Source organism: Copadichromis virginalis, linkage group LG13, assembly GCF_057382275.1.
Source record: "Copadichromis virginalis isolate Kocher_CV1m ecotype Utaka linkage group LG13, C_Virginalis_male_GT1.1, whole genome shotgun sequence".
Taxonomy (NCBI): Eukaryota; Metazoa; Chordata; class Actinopteri; order Cichliformes; family Cichlidae; genus Copadichromis; species Copadichromis virginalis.
Genome location: NC_140630.1, coordinates 14,217,965 through 14,233,334, shown reverse-complemented (window position 1 = coordinate 14,233,334; position 15,370 = coordinate 14,217,965). Strand labels below are relative to the sequence as shown.

Sequence of the window (15,370 nt, the reverse complement as noted above, 5' to 3'; positions counted from 1 at the left end):
CCGGCAGTTGTATTGCGGAGTCCGGTACTTTGTCCGATAGCCAGGTTTCTGTGAGGCAGATCACGCAGCAGTCCCGCATCTCTCGCTGGAATGAGATCCGTGCCCGAAGCTCGCACAGCTTGTTCTCCAGAGACTGCATATTAGCCAGTAATAAACTGGGTAACGGTGGTCTGTAAGTGCGCCGTCTCAGTCGAACCAGAACGCCAGATCTTCTCCCTCTGCGTCGGCATTTGCGGCCTCCAGGGCCAGAGAACAAAGGCGTCTCAGGTGAGATGAATGGGGGGTCTGCAAACGGAGTGTCCGTGTTGCAAAACTTGAACTCCGGAAAGTTATAAGAAAGACCGTCTTTTATGTCCAGTAAGGTTTGTCGGTCGTACACAAGGAGACAAGTGCTGCTCGTGAAAAAATAAAGGAAAAGTAAAATTAAACACAGAAGAAAGCCGTTGCTTGGGGGAGCTCGCGACGAGGCTGCCATACTCGGCGCCATCTTGATCACTCAAATTAATGGGCACAAATTCACAAAGTTTATTCCACGGCGCCCAAGACGTGAAAAACACCAGCGAGCAGGCACACGTCCACTCAAGCCTACGACAGGAACCAGACAAGGAGCAACATGATTCAGGAGACGCCTTGGGATGCGATGGAACAGACTATAATCCACTGGAGCAGCCGCTAGAGAAAAAGTAAGGCAAGCTTTAAGCTTCACTAGCTGATCGGCTCGTTTACTGCGGCATCTGCGACGATGCGTTGAAGCAGGAAGCGCTCCGCATAGCAGGTAAGCAGGAACATCAGCCAGAGATGGGGGATACCCTGTTGTTTGTCCTTGCTGATTTGTCAGAAACTATTGAAGATCCAAAAGTTTTTGGCGTTCATATACCAGTCGCGAGTTGATTTGGGTGGCACAAATTGTAAAAAACAAAACAAACAAACACAAAATTGACAGAGACAGACGGTGAGCCGCACACACCGGCACCATCTTTGTTCAATATATAACAGTGTTGTGTGAGCTGCCTTGTTTGTTCCACAGTGTCAGCAGTGTCCATATCTGCACTACTTATCAACAATGAAGTCACTGCCAAAGATGAAGGGGGACTTTTTTTTTTCTACTGCAGTTAGTCATCACAGCTGCTCTTAAAAAAATCTGTAGAAGAGGGTGATTCACATCAGGGAAGTTAAAAGATCAGAGGGTGGTGAATCACGCTGCTTTCACGGTAGCATTAAATCTACTGAACCATATAAAAAGAGTATTTTAAAACCAGAGGCATGGGGTGTTCTACACCATAATGTCAAAGCCACCCACTATTATCTATAAACAGAGTGGTGGGACTGAGGCGTGAAATAGAAATCAAAGTTCATATCATGTGTATTGACAAAAATAAGAACGTTATGGAGTGATTGTGATTGTGTTGTTGTCGTGGGCTGCACTTGGCAAGACGGCAAGAGGAGCTTCTGTAATCTCCATTTATCTTCTGAGGATAACTGTGTCAATCCAATACTTGTTTCACAGCAGAGCGCATTGATTACATCTTTACTCATTGTGATGAGTGGCTAACTGAGCTGCGCCTGCGGCCTAAATCGAATTCGAAACGGCTGATCAAGTGTGGCTGTTTACTCCCATCAAAGGTAGTCATGGTGCTGGAATGTAGAATTTACTGGAACGGTGAGTGTTTTTCTGTTGAAGATATCCGATGTGATTCACCGTCCAAAGATATTCGCATCGCAGTATAGAACAAATACTCGGATTTGAGATTTTGAAAACAGATGCTGTTCGGCTTTTTGCCTGATGAAGCACTTCTGACGGTTAATCAATAATCAGTTTGGGCTTTCCCGCAAGAAGTTGTCTTAGGAAAGTTGGTAAACTTCCCAGAACTGGAAACAATGTTGTCATTTGTTCAGTTGTATCAGTGGACAAAAGGCACTCATTAGATGCATGAAACAGCACCACTGCCCTTTTCCCTAATGCTTCAATTTATTAAGATTTAGAGCTTAAATGACCAGGTGTTTGGGGCAGCACAGTGGTGTGGTGGTTAGCACTGTCACCTCACAGCAGATTTGTATACACCAGTCTGCTGGGGCCTTTTGTGCCTACTTAGATTCCCTCTGGGTACTCCAGCTTTCTCCCCAGCAGCGACATGCATGTTAGGTTAATTGGTGATTCTGCATTGGCTCTAGGTGTGAATGTGAGCATAAATGGTTGTCTCTCTGTGCTAACACTATGATAGGCCCTGGCTGTTGCCTTATTATAGCTGGGATAAGCTCCAGCAGACCCGTGACCCTGATTTGGATAATCAGAAAAAGACCCGTGTTGATGCAGTAATCAAAAGACTGCACATTGAACAATGCTGAAATTCATGACTTTTAGTGACATGACAGATTAAAATAAGTCACCAATTCCTCAGGAAGTCTTGTCAAGCATATTTTACGATGTCTTTATTTATTTTATTTTATTTTTTATGAGACTGTCTCATTGGTTCTCTTCTTTTGTGTGTCTTCTGTCCTGTCTTCTTCCCCCTACCCCAGCTCTTTGGTGCAGATGCCTGGTCCCACAGGAGGTTTCTTCCTGTTAAAACGGAGTTTTTCTTTCCCATTGTCACCAGGGGCTTACTCACAGGGGGCTTTCAGATTGTTGGGCTTTTCTCTGTATTACTGTAGGGTCTTTGCCTTTCAATCAAAAGCGCCCTAAGGTGACAGTTGTTGTGATTTTGCACCATATATTAACTGTGACAGCGGTGATCAATAATCTCTTGCAGTCGATTGTGCTCTTGTTTTGAAAGTTCAACCACAGCACTTTCTGTATCCTATTTCTCTACTGGGAAGCTCTTCAGGCTATTATTGTGAGACTCATCTTGCAGTCCGACAAACTTCACGACCCGTTTCAGACTGCAGGTGACGGTACTCTTTGATTTGCTCTCTTTTCTGGGAACTGGAGGGTCACTCCAACCAGGACGTGCAGCTAGTTGAGAACTGGTTCTTGTGCTGCTACAGTGTTATCCTACTGATGCTGCAGAGCAGCAGAAGGAGTACCCTCACAAACTTCATTTTAATGAGGTGCACTTTGAGTCAGTTCAAGTGATGAGAAACATACATTTAGTATGATTTATGCATGTATTAAAAAACAAATCATGGGTAGCACAGGCCTCCTGCTGAAGCGACAGCTTTCATTGACTTAGGCCACTGGGGACTGGACTGAGATAGTGTGAGGGCCGGTTCCAGCCCCCGAGCTTGTACTGTACTGTATCCCCCCTTGTATGAACTACGTAATGAATCTGTAGTTGTTGGGAGTTAAACAACAACAGAATCAAATTAATTTGGTGCACATGTATGACAATACTTTTAAAAACTGCACCAACCAACTACTGACTAATCAGCTAATTGTGTCGACATAGAGGGAGTTTATTAAACTTATTAATCCATCATGAAAGTGAGTCCTATTTGATTACAGAGATGTTTCCGCTTGTTTCTCTTTTGTTTAGTTTTGATATCAGCTTCTAAAATTTATATAGTGCAAATGTTCCTCCTCTTTGTGGGTTTGATAAAGTGCCAAGAAGAGTGTAACCGCAATAAGGGAACTATGGCAAACATCTGTTGTGAGCATCAGTTCCCATACTCTGTCATTTCCCCTCCTTTTTCTAACTCTCTCCTCTCTCTGTCTCCTTCTGTCTGCTCCATCTGTGTACCCAGCATGCATTGGCTTGGGCAGCAATGCAAGTTGTTGCCATTGCTATTTAGCCAGAGCTAACTGACTGATCCAGGCAGAGACGGGATGTGAATGGCGCTGCGAGGTGAACTAGGTCGCAGCGACAGCATGTTCCTGAATGTTGATTTACAAGTTGAGAATCTGTGCTTGGACGCAAACACCACAAGGTGGGGTAGTGGAATTTGTCATGGCGACTCCAAGTGCTTTAGCTGGCAGTTAAATAAATATGTTAATGCCTGATAATGCATCTTGTTTTGTCATGTGTACAACGGGGAGAAATGTTTTAACAGAGAGTAGTAAATAATGTGGCCAGTCAAGCCGCTACACTGTAAAATTTTGCCCGTGAATTATTCATCTCCTCGCATTTAACGGACCTGCACGCTTTTTCATTATAACCAAACGCTTCAAATTAAACAGAGAGGACAAGCAGGGACGTAGTGGGGGAAAAAAGGGTGGAGTTGTCCTGATGTCATCCCCCCCCCCCCCCCCCCCCCCCACACACACACACACACACACACACACACCCCAGAGGGGGAGGGGGTGAGGTGCATGGGGCCTCTGTATCCTGAGCTTTTTAGCACACTCGGGGCTCTGCTACATATACCTTTTTGCTTTTAACCCTCCCTTGCCCCCCATTATCCACCCTACTCTCTCCATACTCTGGCATCCAGCTCTTGTGTGAAGTCATCGGAGTGGTGTCTGGGTCAGAGCTCCCCCCGCCACCATCCCACCACCCTGCCTTCGGGCTTGTTCCAGGCTCCTCACCAAAATCCACGACCCCTTTATAGGCTTTATGGAGAGCATAACTGAGCGAGGGGAGCAGAAAAGCAAAGATACAACAGTGTTATATTTGGAGGGAAAAACACTGTCATGTGTGATTTTGTTGTTATTGTCATTAGCATGTGACTTTGCTTGTTTGTTTTCTTACGTCTAGTGCCTCTATTTGGCTTTGTTTATGCTGGCATACAGCACTTTTGTTAAAAGTTGGAAATGGGCTCCTGGAAGAAATCAAATGCACTCCTCAGCTACGACAAGGAGTATTTAATGACTTGTGGCTTCCTTGGATCAGGCTAGGGACTGGATGAAGGATGGGCTGGAGAGGTGGGATGATGGGATGCACGCAATGGAGATGGATTATGTGTAGAGGGATCACAGTGTAACATAGCTGACATAGAGGAAATTCTGGAGAATTTGCGGGCTTCTGCTGCTGTGTGTGTATATATAGCAGCAAAAATGGAAAGAATTGTGTGTCACTTATGAATTTTGCCCTGTGTATGATTGTCATTTAGATAAGTACCAGCTTCATTGTCATCTACCTCCATTTTACTGTCCATTCATTCCCCATGGAGTTGCCTTTAGAGACAAATAATCCCACTGGAATCACATATAAGCCAGTCATGTACATAATGTCTGTTAAGGCTGCATTGCAATTCATCTGACAGCATTATTCTTTGCAGCAGTGTTGGCATTGTAATCCCATTTCCAGTTAGTGCCTCCTGCCTCGCGCTCATGCATAAGTCAATGTGTGTTTAACATTCGAATCATGCCTTTGGTACGTGGCGTGTCACACTCTAGGAGACAGTTGTTTTTTATTCCTGTTATATTCACTTTGAGTTAGCGTGTGATTCCTATTCATGTATGCACACTAGACCAAGGCCAAGGCTTTAGCAGCAGTCTGCGCATGTGAATGAAAAGGAGCATTAATGAAGCACCGTGGCCACTGCTGTCTGTGCTGCATGTCAGAAGAAGAGCAGAGCAGGGTCAAAAAGCTGAGTGGGGATATGGGATTGCTCAAGCCAAATATCTGTGTGTGCGTGTGGAGAGACCTCAGATTTCTAAATCTGCTTGTTGCATGTAAACCTTCTGATTTGACATTTGGTAAAGCATGCAAACATTTTGCATGATAAGACCATGTGGACACATAAAGTGACCCACGTCTGGTTGTCCCGCTGGCTTAGCTGCAATGTTTGAGAGGGCTGAGTGACAGAGAGTTGAAGCATGTTTATTAAACAATGGCGTTCGTATTGTGCAATGGATTAGCCATAGGTCTAGCAATTGCACACCATTCATGTAAATTGCTTCTTAATGCGTTTCTCTTTAATACTGAGAAAAGTGCACTCTTCTGATTCTTAAAAAGTAAAACCAGAGAAAACATAGAGAAGTATTTTCTGTAATCTATTAATGCCATAACTGCATTTTCACTCCAGGTTCATTTACTTGAGGCTTCTATACGTTTTAGAGCTTTTGAATTTTTAACCAGTCAAATCTTATTCAGTCTAGGGTCTCTATAAGCTTCTGCTGGGGTGGTATTATATTTGTTCTAAAAATCCTCGGCTTAATTCCTTAATCCTGCTGTTACGGGAAATCTGGCGTTGTGTGCACAGTCGGGGAAGTATGGCAAATGTTGGAACATTAAAATTTGACAGTCAGACATTGTTTAGTTTGAAGCAAACAGAACGCCGTGATTTGCTTTCCTGTTAGGATTAGATCCGCAAACCCTGAGCACACACCTCTGCTCCCGTCTCTCTATTTGAAGTTGACTTTATGGGCATGAGTGATCTGCTCTGCTGTACTGAGTCGCTCGAGAACCAGGGCAGAAAAAGTAATGAGAGGAGCGGATGAGGTTAGGGAAGGAAGTCGGTCTTTACTACCCTGCTGCCCTTGACACAAATGTGGATATATTAATGAATATACTGACAGAGAGCTAGCGATATTTCTTTTTCCAGCTCTAAGCAGCATTATTCAGTTCTCAATAAAGACTGTCAGCCTTGCGATGATGGTTGTAGGCAAGCGTCTCAATTAGGAATGATATGTGTGAAGTCTGACTTTTGGAAATGAATAATCATTTTGGATTATGACAGCATGGAAAGTTGCTTCTGTGTTGTCCAAGTTTAACATTAAACACAGAAAATACTGCGTGTCTTCAGGTGGTGAATGACACCCGTAGATTGAATGAATGTAACCCCCCCACCCCCCCATTGGTTAATAAATTCAAAATGGGATTCAAAAGTGACCCCCCCCCCCCCCCCCCATTCCTCTGCTTTGATTTAATAATTCATCTTTACAGTCTGTTTTAGATCTTTGTGATGGTTCACTCGTGCCTCCTCTCCTTCCCTTTTAATTTCCTTTCTCACATGAAGCAGGCTAGCAGTTCAGAAAAGCTCTCAGAAAACAGCCAAAAAGTCTCCCTCTTTGGTCTCTTCCTTCTTTTAATTACACAACTCCGATTAAGCAAAATATTGGTGCCAATGAGTATTCAGGAGTTTTCCATTAACACCGATATTAACCAAGGCTTTGGTCTTATATATTACCACACCCTCGCTGTCTCTGAGAGGGAATTTCAGATGGACACTTCCTCATCTTACATGTGTTTTCATGCATTAATAAACAAGATCCAGATCAGGATCGGGTTTCAGCCACAACGGCATGAAGTAAGACCTGCAGAAAGCTGGGTAAGTACACCTTTAGAGCCACGCAATGAAAATCACCTTTTTTAATTGAAATGATAAATGTATCCAGTTAATTACAACTTAATGAATGTCTCTTGGATGATACATAGCACAGTTTGTTTTCTTTTCATACGCCTCCTTGTTTGAACAAATTGAAATGAGATTGTGTTTTGGTGCTCTTGCTCAGCGAAGGTTGTAGGTGCATTGGGATTAACTGCTGTTACAAAAAGATCCCTCCCTCCCCCTTCACACACATATGTGCACACACTCGTATCCCCCTCCCCGGTGTTTTAGTTTTCTCTGCAAAGGGGCAAATCCAGATTACAGAGCCTCCCTAAGTGAAGGAGATCAGAGGAGATTTGTGAAAGAGGGGGAAGGTGCTGTATTTTACTGACAGTAAGATGCATATAGATAGAACTGTAATATAAATGGCCAGATTAAATTATACTGAGGGTCTGTACAAAGTGACGTATTTCACTCATTCATTTTGAGGCCAGATGTTGCGTGTGGATTTCATCATGCATTCTGCAATCACAATTTTCATTGTCCTGCATTTTACGTACAGACAGCAGGTCTGACTGATCCCAAATCAAAGAGAGTGAGGCACTGTCAGTAAGCACCACAGAGCCATCAAGGACATTTCACAGAGAGTTGGGCAGCAGTTGCGTGGTGGCTCTGCTGCAAGCATGGGGCCTGGAGGATTAGTGTCCAATCAGAGTGGATTTGATGTTTACTGACAGCACATGGGACTTAGCTGGGAGACCTGTATTTCATTTGTTTTCAATGAAGCTGTACGTCTTGCCTGGCCTCCCCTCCCCTCGCCATCACTCGGCCAAACTACGTTCTGAGACCTGTTGACGGCAGCGCATCAGTAGCAGCTTCAGGTAGGTGTCTCTGAAAGAGCGGGTAAGGGATTTGGGAATGGAATCAAAATCACTGGCATTACCATGATCACGATACTCATCACCATCACCAGATATGCTCGTATCTGGTTCACATGACGTCACAGTTGGATGTGGAATTAAACAGGCTTTATTTAGGTGTAATCCCTCATAGCAATCGGCAGAGCAAGTAAAATGTCCCGGAGAAGGGACAGCTAAACCCTATTGGATTAGTACAAGCCCCTGCCCATCCCAACCTATAACCCAACCTATCCACTTCTCCCCCCCCCCCCCCCCCCCCTTTTTTTTTTTTTTTTTTTTTTTTTTGGATGAATGTTTGCTGGCTAGCTCAAGCATGCACTCTGTTTCTGTGTCTTCTACCTCTGCAGTGTTTGTGTGGTTTGGTGTGATGTGGATATGTTTGTGTGTGGTGTCCTCTTTCCTCATGCGCAACAAGCCAGCATGGCCAGAGATTAATTATTCAAGGGCTGCCAGCAAAGGGGGAAGTCACCTGATAGCACGGACTTACAATATTACAAACAGATATCAGGTGAAACGCTAGACTTTGCTTCATCTTCATCCTTTCTCACTCCGTTCAATTTTTTTGTTGCTGCTGCACATGAAGACCTGAAAGAGAACTTTCTCTCTCTCACACACACTGCCTGTTGGGAGCTCTTTATTTTTTCTATTTCTGTGTTTTTTTTCTTTCCTCTGTTAACAGATTTTCAGCTTTTTTCTTTTTCGCCAATGCTTGTCCCTAACAAAGTGAGCCTCGGACGCTCCCACAGTTGGGACACGTTAGGGGGGAATGAGGGTCAGTGGGAAAGACCTGACAGCGTGTACGAACAGCAGGCAAGAGTAACAGGCCGGCGGAGCTCTTTGTCATACGGAGAGGGAGGAGGGTGGTATGAGCCACCACCTGGGGTGCGTCTTCCTGACCTCGATTTGAAACGCGACCCGTATTCCTACCAAGATTCCCTTTACGGACAGGTTTACGCTGAGAGACACGACCCACGGGGGCTTAGGAAGGGCTCTGTGCCAGATCTAAACCACTACGAACGAGTGCCCATGGCTCATCGAGGATCCATTCCACACCAGGACTACTACTCCCATGACCCAGCCATGACTCCTCGGCCACCGGAGGCCTTTTACCGATCTGAGCATCAGCCTCCGCTGCCTCATCCTCTCAGCAGGTCGGGCTCACATTTAGGAATGACACCTGGGGCTCGTACTGCGTGGGATCAAGGTCAGGTAGTGCGGGCTGGATCTCAAGGGCCCCCATCACCTTTACCTCCTCCCCCTCCTCCAAGCACTCATGAATTGAATAGGGCATATAGGGAACCTGGTGCTATAACTTCTGCTAAGATATCCCCTCGAGACCCCCCTCCTGCTCACTATGGAATGGAGCAGCCGTCTCCTCGGTATGCCAGTGAGCCTCCGCCTCTGACAAGTCAGTCCGTTTATACTGATGCTAATGGCCGCCCTCTGGATCCGCAGCAGCAGGCTGCCACCTGTCTAGTGGTAGATCCAGCCAGTCAAAGCATGATTATGAGGCAAGAGACAGCCTCACCGTTAACCATCCAGCAACAGCATCAATTACAGCATCAGCAACAAATACAGCAGCAACAGTTACAACAGCAGCAACAAATACAACAGCAACAGTTACAACAGCATCAACAAATACAACAGCAGCAGTTCCAACAGCAACAACTTCAGCAGCAGCAGTTACAGCAGCAACAACTACAACAGCAACAAATACAACAACAGCAAATTCAGCAACAGCATCTTCAGCAAGAACAGTTGCAGCAACACCATCTGCAACAGCAACAACCTCAACCTCTGCCACCTCCGCCTACCATGCCGGTCACTGACCCTAACCTTTCTATGGCTGCACCACTTCCTGCTCCACCTACTCCAGTCCATACTGCAGCAATTGCCCCTGCTGCACCTCCACCTCTGCAAGTGGTTCCAACTCCAGCCCCTCCTCCCCCAGCTACTCCACTCCCTGCCCCTCTTCCCGCTCCTCCACCAACCGCCCCACAGACTCCTTTGCCGGTGGATCCCAAGAAGTCGGTCGATCCAGAGTTTCTTTCTCTGTTGCGAAACGAGGGCCTCTCAGAGAGCACCATCTCCTCACTTATCCAGCAGGGGTTTGACTCCACTAGCATGCTGGCTGTCATGGAGGAGAATGATGTCCGCACAGTTGCCCCAAACCTCGGTCAGGCTCGTGTGCTGTCTCGCCTGGTCCACCATTACAAGCGCCCAATAGAAGCTACACCAGCCCCCTCCCAACCTCAAACGCCCATGCGAGGTCGCTCTAATAGCTTTAGCCATCGCGCAGACATCTATCAACCACACCACCACCATCATCATCCACCACATACCCCACAACCTTTAGCAGTAGATCCCCAACTAATGCCCCCACCAACACCTGGGGCCATGCAAACTATCTCTCCGCGGATGGGAGAAGTAATCGGTAGAAGGCCCAGCAGTGCTCCCTCGCAGCAGTTACTGGAGGCCTCTGGAGGATACCCAGGCCAACCCCCTCGTTCACCAGGGCCATACGCTGGAGCCCTCATGCCTGTCCAGTCAAGACCCATGTCAGCCTACTCTTCTGGGATGCCAGGGGTGCCTATGCCAGGTATGCAGATAATGCCTCACCAGATGACTGGGTCAATGCCTGCCATTGCGGGGTCCATTCACTCGATGCCAGGTATGCCACAGCAGATGCCTATATCCATGCCTGCTTTACCACAGCCACCACAACAGGTACCAAAAGCATACTCTACCAACTACACAGTGCCCATAGAGCTGATGAAGAGGGACAGGAACTTAGTGCCATTGTCACCCATGCACAGCCCTCACCCTAGTCCTCAGCTGATCCGAAAGGGTGGGGGACCAGGATCAGACAATGCTCTCGTTCCCGTGGGAGCACCCGTTCAAGGCCAAGGTGCCCTGGCTGCTAACCAGAAGCTAAGTCGACGCACGGGTCCACCAGTCATCGTGTCGACTATGGCATCTCCAGATACAAGTAAATCCTATTTTTTTTCTCCTTTTAGATTTATCTGGTATTTGTCTGTTTTCATGATAGATGTGCTCTTGGCTGTTTCACATGTTTTCAATAGATAAGGCTGTTTACTTGTGACAGAGCTCTTCATTTTGTGTGTGATTTATGTAAGATACCAGTTCCCATTCCTCTCATTGCTTTCAGGAGCAGCACAAAGCAGTGCTGCTGCTTTGTTAGAAATCATATCAACTTTTAAATATTACTTTGACATTTCTAAGAGCCATTCAGCAGTTGTTTCTTTAAAAAAATAAATAAAAGGAGAAGACACTGTAAATCTATTTTCATCCTTTGTCGTGATGAATCATGAGTAAGTGAATACCAGATAAGCCTTCGCTTTATACCAGCATACTTTGCTTTATACCAGCATTCAGACTAGGGGTATGTGAAATCTATTTAGCTCAGCATGGATACTGGTATGCTATGCATGATTCTTGACCTTAAAAAAATCCAAACACAGTTTGAATGTTAATGGAAGACTTTTTGAATCGTTTTATCTTTCTGGTCTGTGCTGTTATTTGTTTCCTCTCCTGTCTTGGCACTAATTACATCAACAGTAGATAAATGATGTGTCTTTTCTTGCTGCCCTTGTCTATTTTTTATAAAGCTGCTGTCCAGATTTTGAATTATTACCATAAAAGGATAACTTTTTGCTTTAAGCATTCTTGTAATCTACCCCACGTCCTAAGCCGATACTTACATCTCACTTTCTCGTCTGCTTATCTCTGCGAGAGCCTGATTTGTCAGAATTCCTGTTACTTTCTCTGAAGACCTTTTGTCATTTCACTAATCTCATGCAGTTCCTTTGTCAGAATGAGATATCGCCCATTAAATACAACACGAATGGCATTGACGAGGCGCAATATAGAGGATTTGGGAGGAACAGCTGTCAGCAGCCTTTCTGATATGTTTTAAAATTTAACAACTGTGCACGGTCTTCATGTTACAGTCTGTCAGTCACCGCATTCATGTGTGAACAGTTCACATTAGGATTTCTTTGACTAGAGAAGTCAGATGTTGTGTGCAATTATTGTGTGGGAACAGGAGGTAGCTTGTGTGTGCATCTGTGTGCAGTATGTGGGATTGAGTTTGCCACCGACTCCTTCTGCAGATATGCTTTTTTCAAAATAATTTAGCTCTTATCTGCTGTATCAAATGGTAACTATTTGGCGCAAAAGCAAAATCAACAGGCCATTTAAGAAAAAAAAAAGAATTTGTTCTGCCACAACTGTATAGGATTCAAGATGTTGCATAATGGTGATTGCAGCATTAGTTGTGTAGCTCTTCAGCTGGGGTGTCATTGTAACTGCAGCTGTTTTTGATCACATCCTCTTTTTCTGTGCCTTGCACCGTCTCCCCATGGCCCCTGAGCCCTTGTTGCAGTAAACACAGATATCTTCCCTCATTGTGATAATAAGGATGCATCACGGTAGCCTCGAAAAGCTTTATAGCCACTCGGGCCACACAGCATTCCTTCAGGCCCTTCTGCCTGCCAAGGTGTACCGCCAACCTGCGTAGAATAGCAATTAGCCTTACCTTGTTCCTCATGAACAGATCTGCTAATTCATTTTATTTCTGAGACTCCTCTTTGTTTCTGTTTTTTTAGTGTTTATTTAATGGGTTGTGTCCCAAATTCACTTTTCAATTCCGGATTAAATAAAATGCATTCAGTCAATTCATCCTCATTGTGTAGTTGGTCAGATTTATTTGGATATCAGATTAAAGCTTTAAATCAGCACAAGAGTGGCTACCTAAATTATATTTAAATCCCATGGCCTGATAGAAGTTGATTTTATAGGCTGGGCAATAAAGGCCGATTTCTCCATCAGCACCAGCTCACCCGAGGCTGACTAGCAGCATCACTGGTCAGATAAAATCGAATTACACTGCTGATGGCCGATGTGTGATTGTGTCATTCTCTCTTTGCAGGTTCTGATGAGTACAGGGAGTGAGGCTTAATCCTTCCTTTGCTGCAGTAATCCATAGATAGTCCCATTTTGCTCAGACCAGCCTTCTGGCTTTCCGTGAGACCTTCTGTACATAGATAGTGGATTGAAATAGACTTAAAATGTACAGGACAGGCTGGATACACATTATTGAACGGAGACAGCTTTGTTGTCCTCTTGTGTGTGTGTGTGTTTTGTTCCTTTGTTTTCTTTTGTTTTTAAGCCCAAAAGAGCAGACATTAAAAGAACCCCACTGCTCGATAGTCAAAATATGCTTTGGAAACAGATTTCTTCATGTCTGCGTCATACACATATATCACATTGTTAGTACACACACAGTCAGCAGAGTAGACCTCATTTGCATGTGGCTGACATTTGTTGCTTTGGTAATTTCATCTGTTAATGGACACGTCCGCAAAAGCTGCTCTGAAAGCATGTTCCTAAATTGTACGTTGCTAGGCAACATGGGTTTTGGTGGTAATCGTAGGCAGATTTGCTTTTGGTTAAAGGGTCGCTCCATTGTCATAAAACACTGCAAATTTACTCCATCCGTTTTTTTCCTTATACAAAAAGGCAGGCTGAGCTAATGCATTTAGAAAAAAAAAATGCAAAAAAATCATCCACTTATTTTGGGATGGCTAAGTAGTTATTTGGAGGTTTTGGTTACTTTTTTCCAAAAAAGATAACATAATTCAGACTTAGCAATATAGTATGTTTCAGCCTGTCAGGTAAAATGTTGTAATGTTGTTTTATCAGGTAACACTATTAGTCTTAATAGCAGCATTAACTCCAGGCAGGTGAGGTGTTTCTGGTTTTTCCAACCAAGAGAATTCGTGAAGGTAGACTCGGGACACACTAGAGAGATGAGGTCTCACAAGTGGCTCGATATCACCCCTGAAGAGCCGAAAATGGTTGCTGGGGAGATAGAGGTCTGTCCCTACAACCTGAATCTGGACAAGTAATAGAAAATGGATAGATGGCAGCAATAATGCTTCTCTAACATTTTTTGTTGAATAAGTTATGAGATTGTAAATTGGATATTCTGAATACCTCAAATAATTCATTAGCAATATGTTGCATCCAGAAGCAGAAAGAATTTCCCTTTGAATTAATAGCCCATGTGTAAATGCAGATGGCATGGCCCCACCAACCTCACTATATGATGCTTTATGGAATACCCTAGAGCAGGGCTAACTAGGACACCCCCACCCCCAAACTGGCATAAACACAATATAAGCTACTCTAGGACTCTACCTTCTTTACTTCCACCCCTGCTGAGGGCGTTGACCCCCTCATCACGGACTTTGGCCAGGTGACTCAGTGCCAGTTCACGTCAGCTTTGCTTTGCTCTGCAATGCATGACTGACACACTAGCCGCAATTTTCTTGCTTGCTTAGGCCTGGCACGATGGTGGGGGAGGGTTGTGGCATGTTCGTTCTGGAGATAGCAGATTATGTATTAACGGGGTCCAGGTCAAAGCTACAGACAGTTGTTAAACTGACTGAGGGATTAAGTAAAAGTGAGAGAGAGCGATGGAGAGAAAGTGACATAGTTCTGCTTCTGATAGATGATGACTTCAAGCTGCACGGTGGGGTGGGGAAACGGGGCGTTGACAGCTGTCAGTCAACCTTAAACTCTCCATAGAGATGAGGTTGGCTGTCAATCTTTCATCTGGCTTTTGAAGGTCACATATTGGCCTAAATCTGGGTGGCAGTCAAAGGTTGTTTTGTTTGGTTGGTTGGTTTTTTCTGGCTAGCCACCATGTTCCTTGCTCACAATTTTTTTTTTTACCCACCAAATAAATGCCATGCATCCATACATGCATAGTGGAGAGGTTGCCAGTCTAGCATAGGACTCTAAAAAGTGCTTAAGAACGTTTTTAAAAAAGGATTAAACAATTCAGTTTAATTCACTTGTATTTATATGGCAACAAATCACAACAACAGTCACCTTAAGGCACATTATGTTTTAAGGTAAAGACCCCACAGTGATACAGTGAAAACTCCAACAGTCAGAAGACCCCCAATGAGCAAGCAATTGGCGACAGTGAGAAGGAAAAACTCCCTTTTAACAGGAAGAAACGTACAACAGAATGAGGCTCAGAGGGGACAGCCATCTGCATACATGAACCACATTATTATCATTATTATGTAAGGTTAAATCATTCACTACTTTAAACCACCACTTTATTTGCATCAGAGTGAAGAAGGAAGTTGATTTAAGGGACTTTGAATGCAGCATGGTTGTTAGTGCTAGACAGGCTGCGCTGAGTATTTCAGAAACTGCTGATCTACTGGGATTTTTCCCCCAGAATCATCTCTAGGGTTTACAGA

General features: G+C 44.6%; 1 protein-coding gene across 5 annotated transcripts in view; it reads left to right on the top strand.

Annotated features, from left to right (window-relative positions):
* LOC146695354 (C-terminal-binding protein 2-like) overlaps positions 1-15,370 on the top strand; it is an 89,762-nt gene that overhangs the window by 37,672 nt on the left and 36,720 nt on the right. Inside the window, exon 1 of one of the 5 annotated variants that reach the window (XM_085477445.1) lies at positions 8,418-11,058. The exons of 1 other annotated variant lie outside the window; for it this stretch is intronic. In XM_085477445.1, coding sequence (XP_085333571.1) covers positions 8,775-11,058 — 2,284 coding nt within the window. In that variant the 5' untranslated portion in view covers positions 8,418-8,774. Of the gene's footprint in view, positions 1-8,417; positions 11,059-15,370 lie in introns of those variants that run through there. 3 more of the 5 variants (XM_085477446.1, XM_085477443.1, XM_085477444.1) reach the window with 3 other exon arrangements.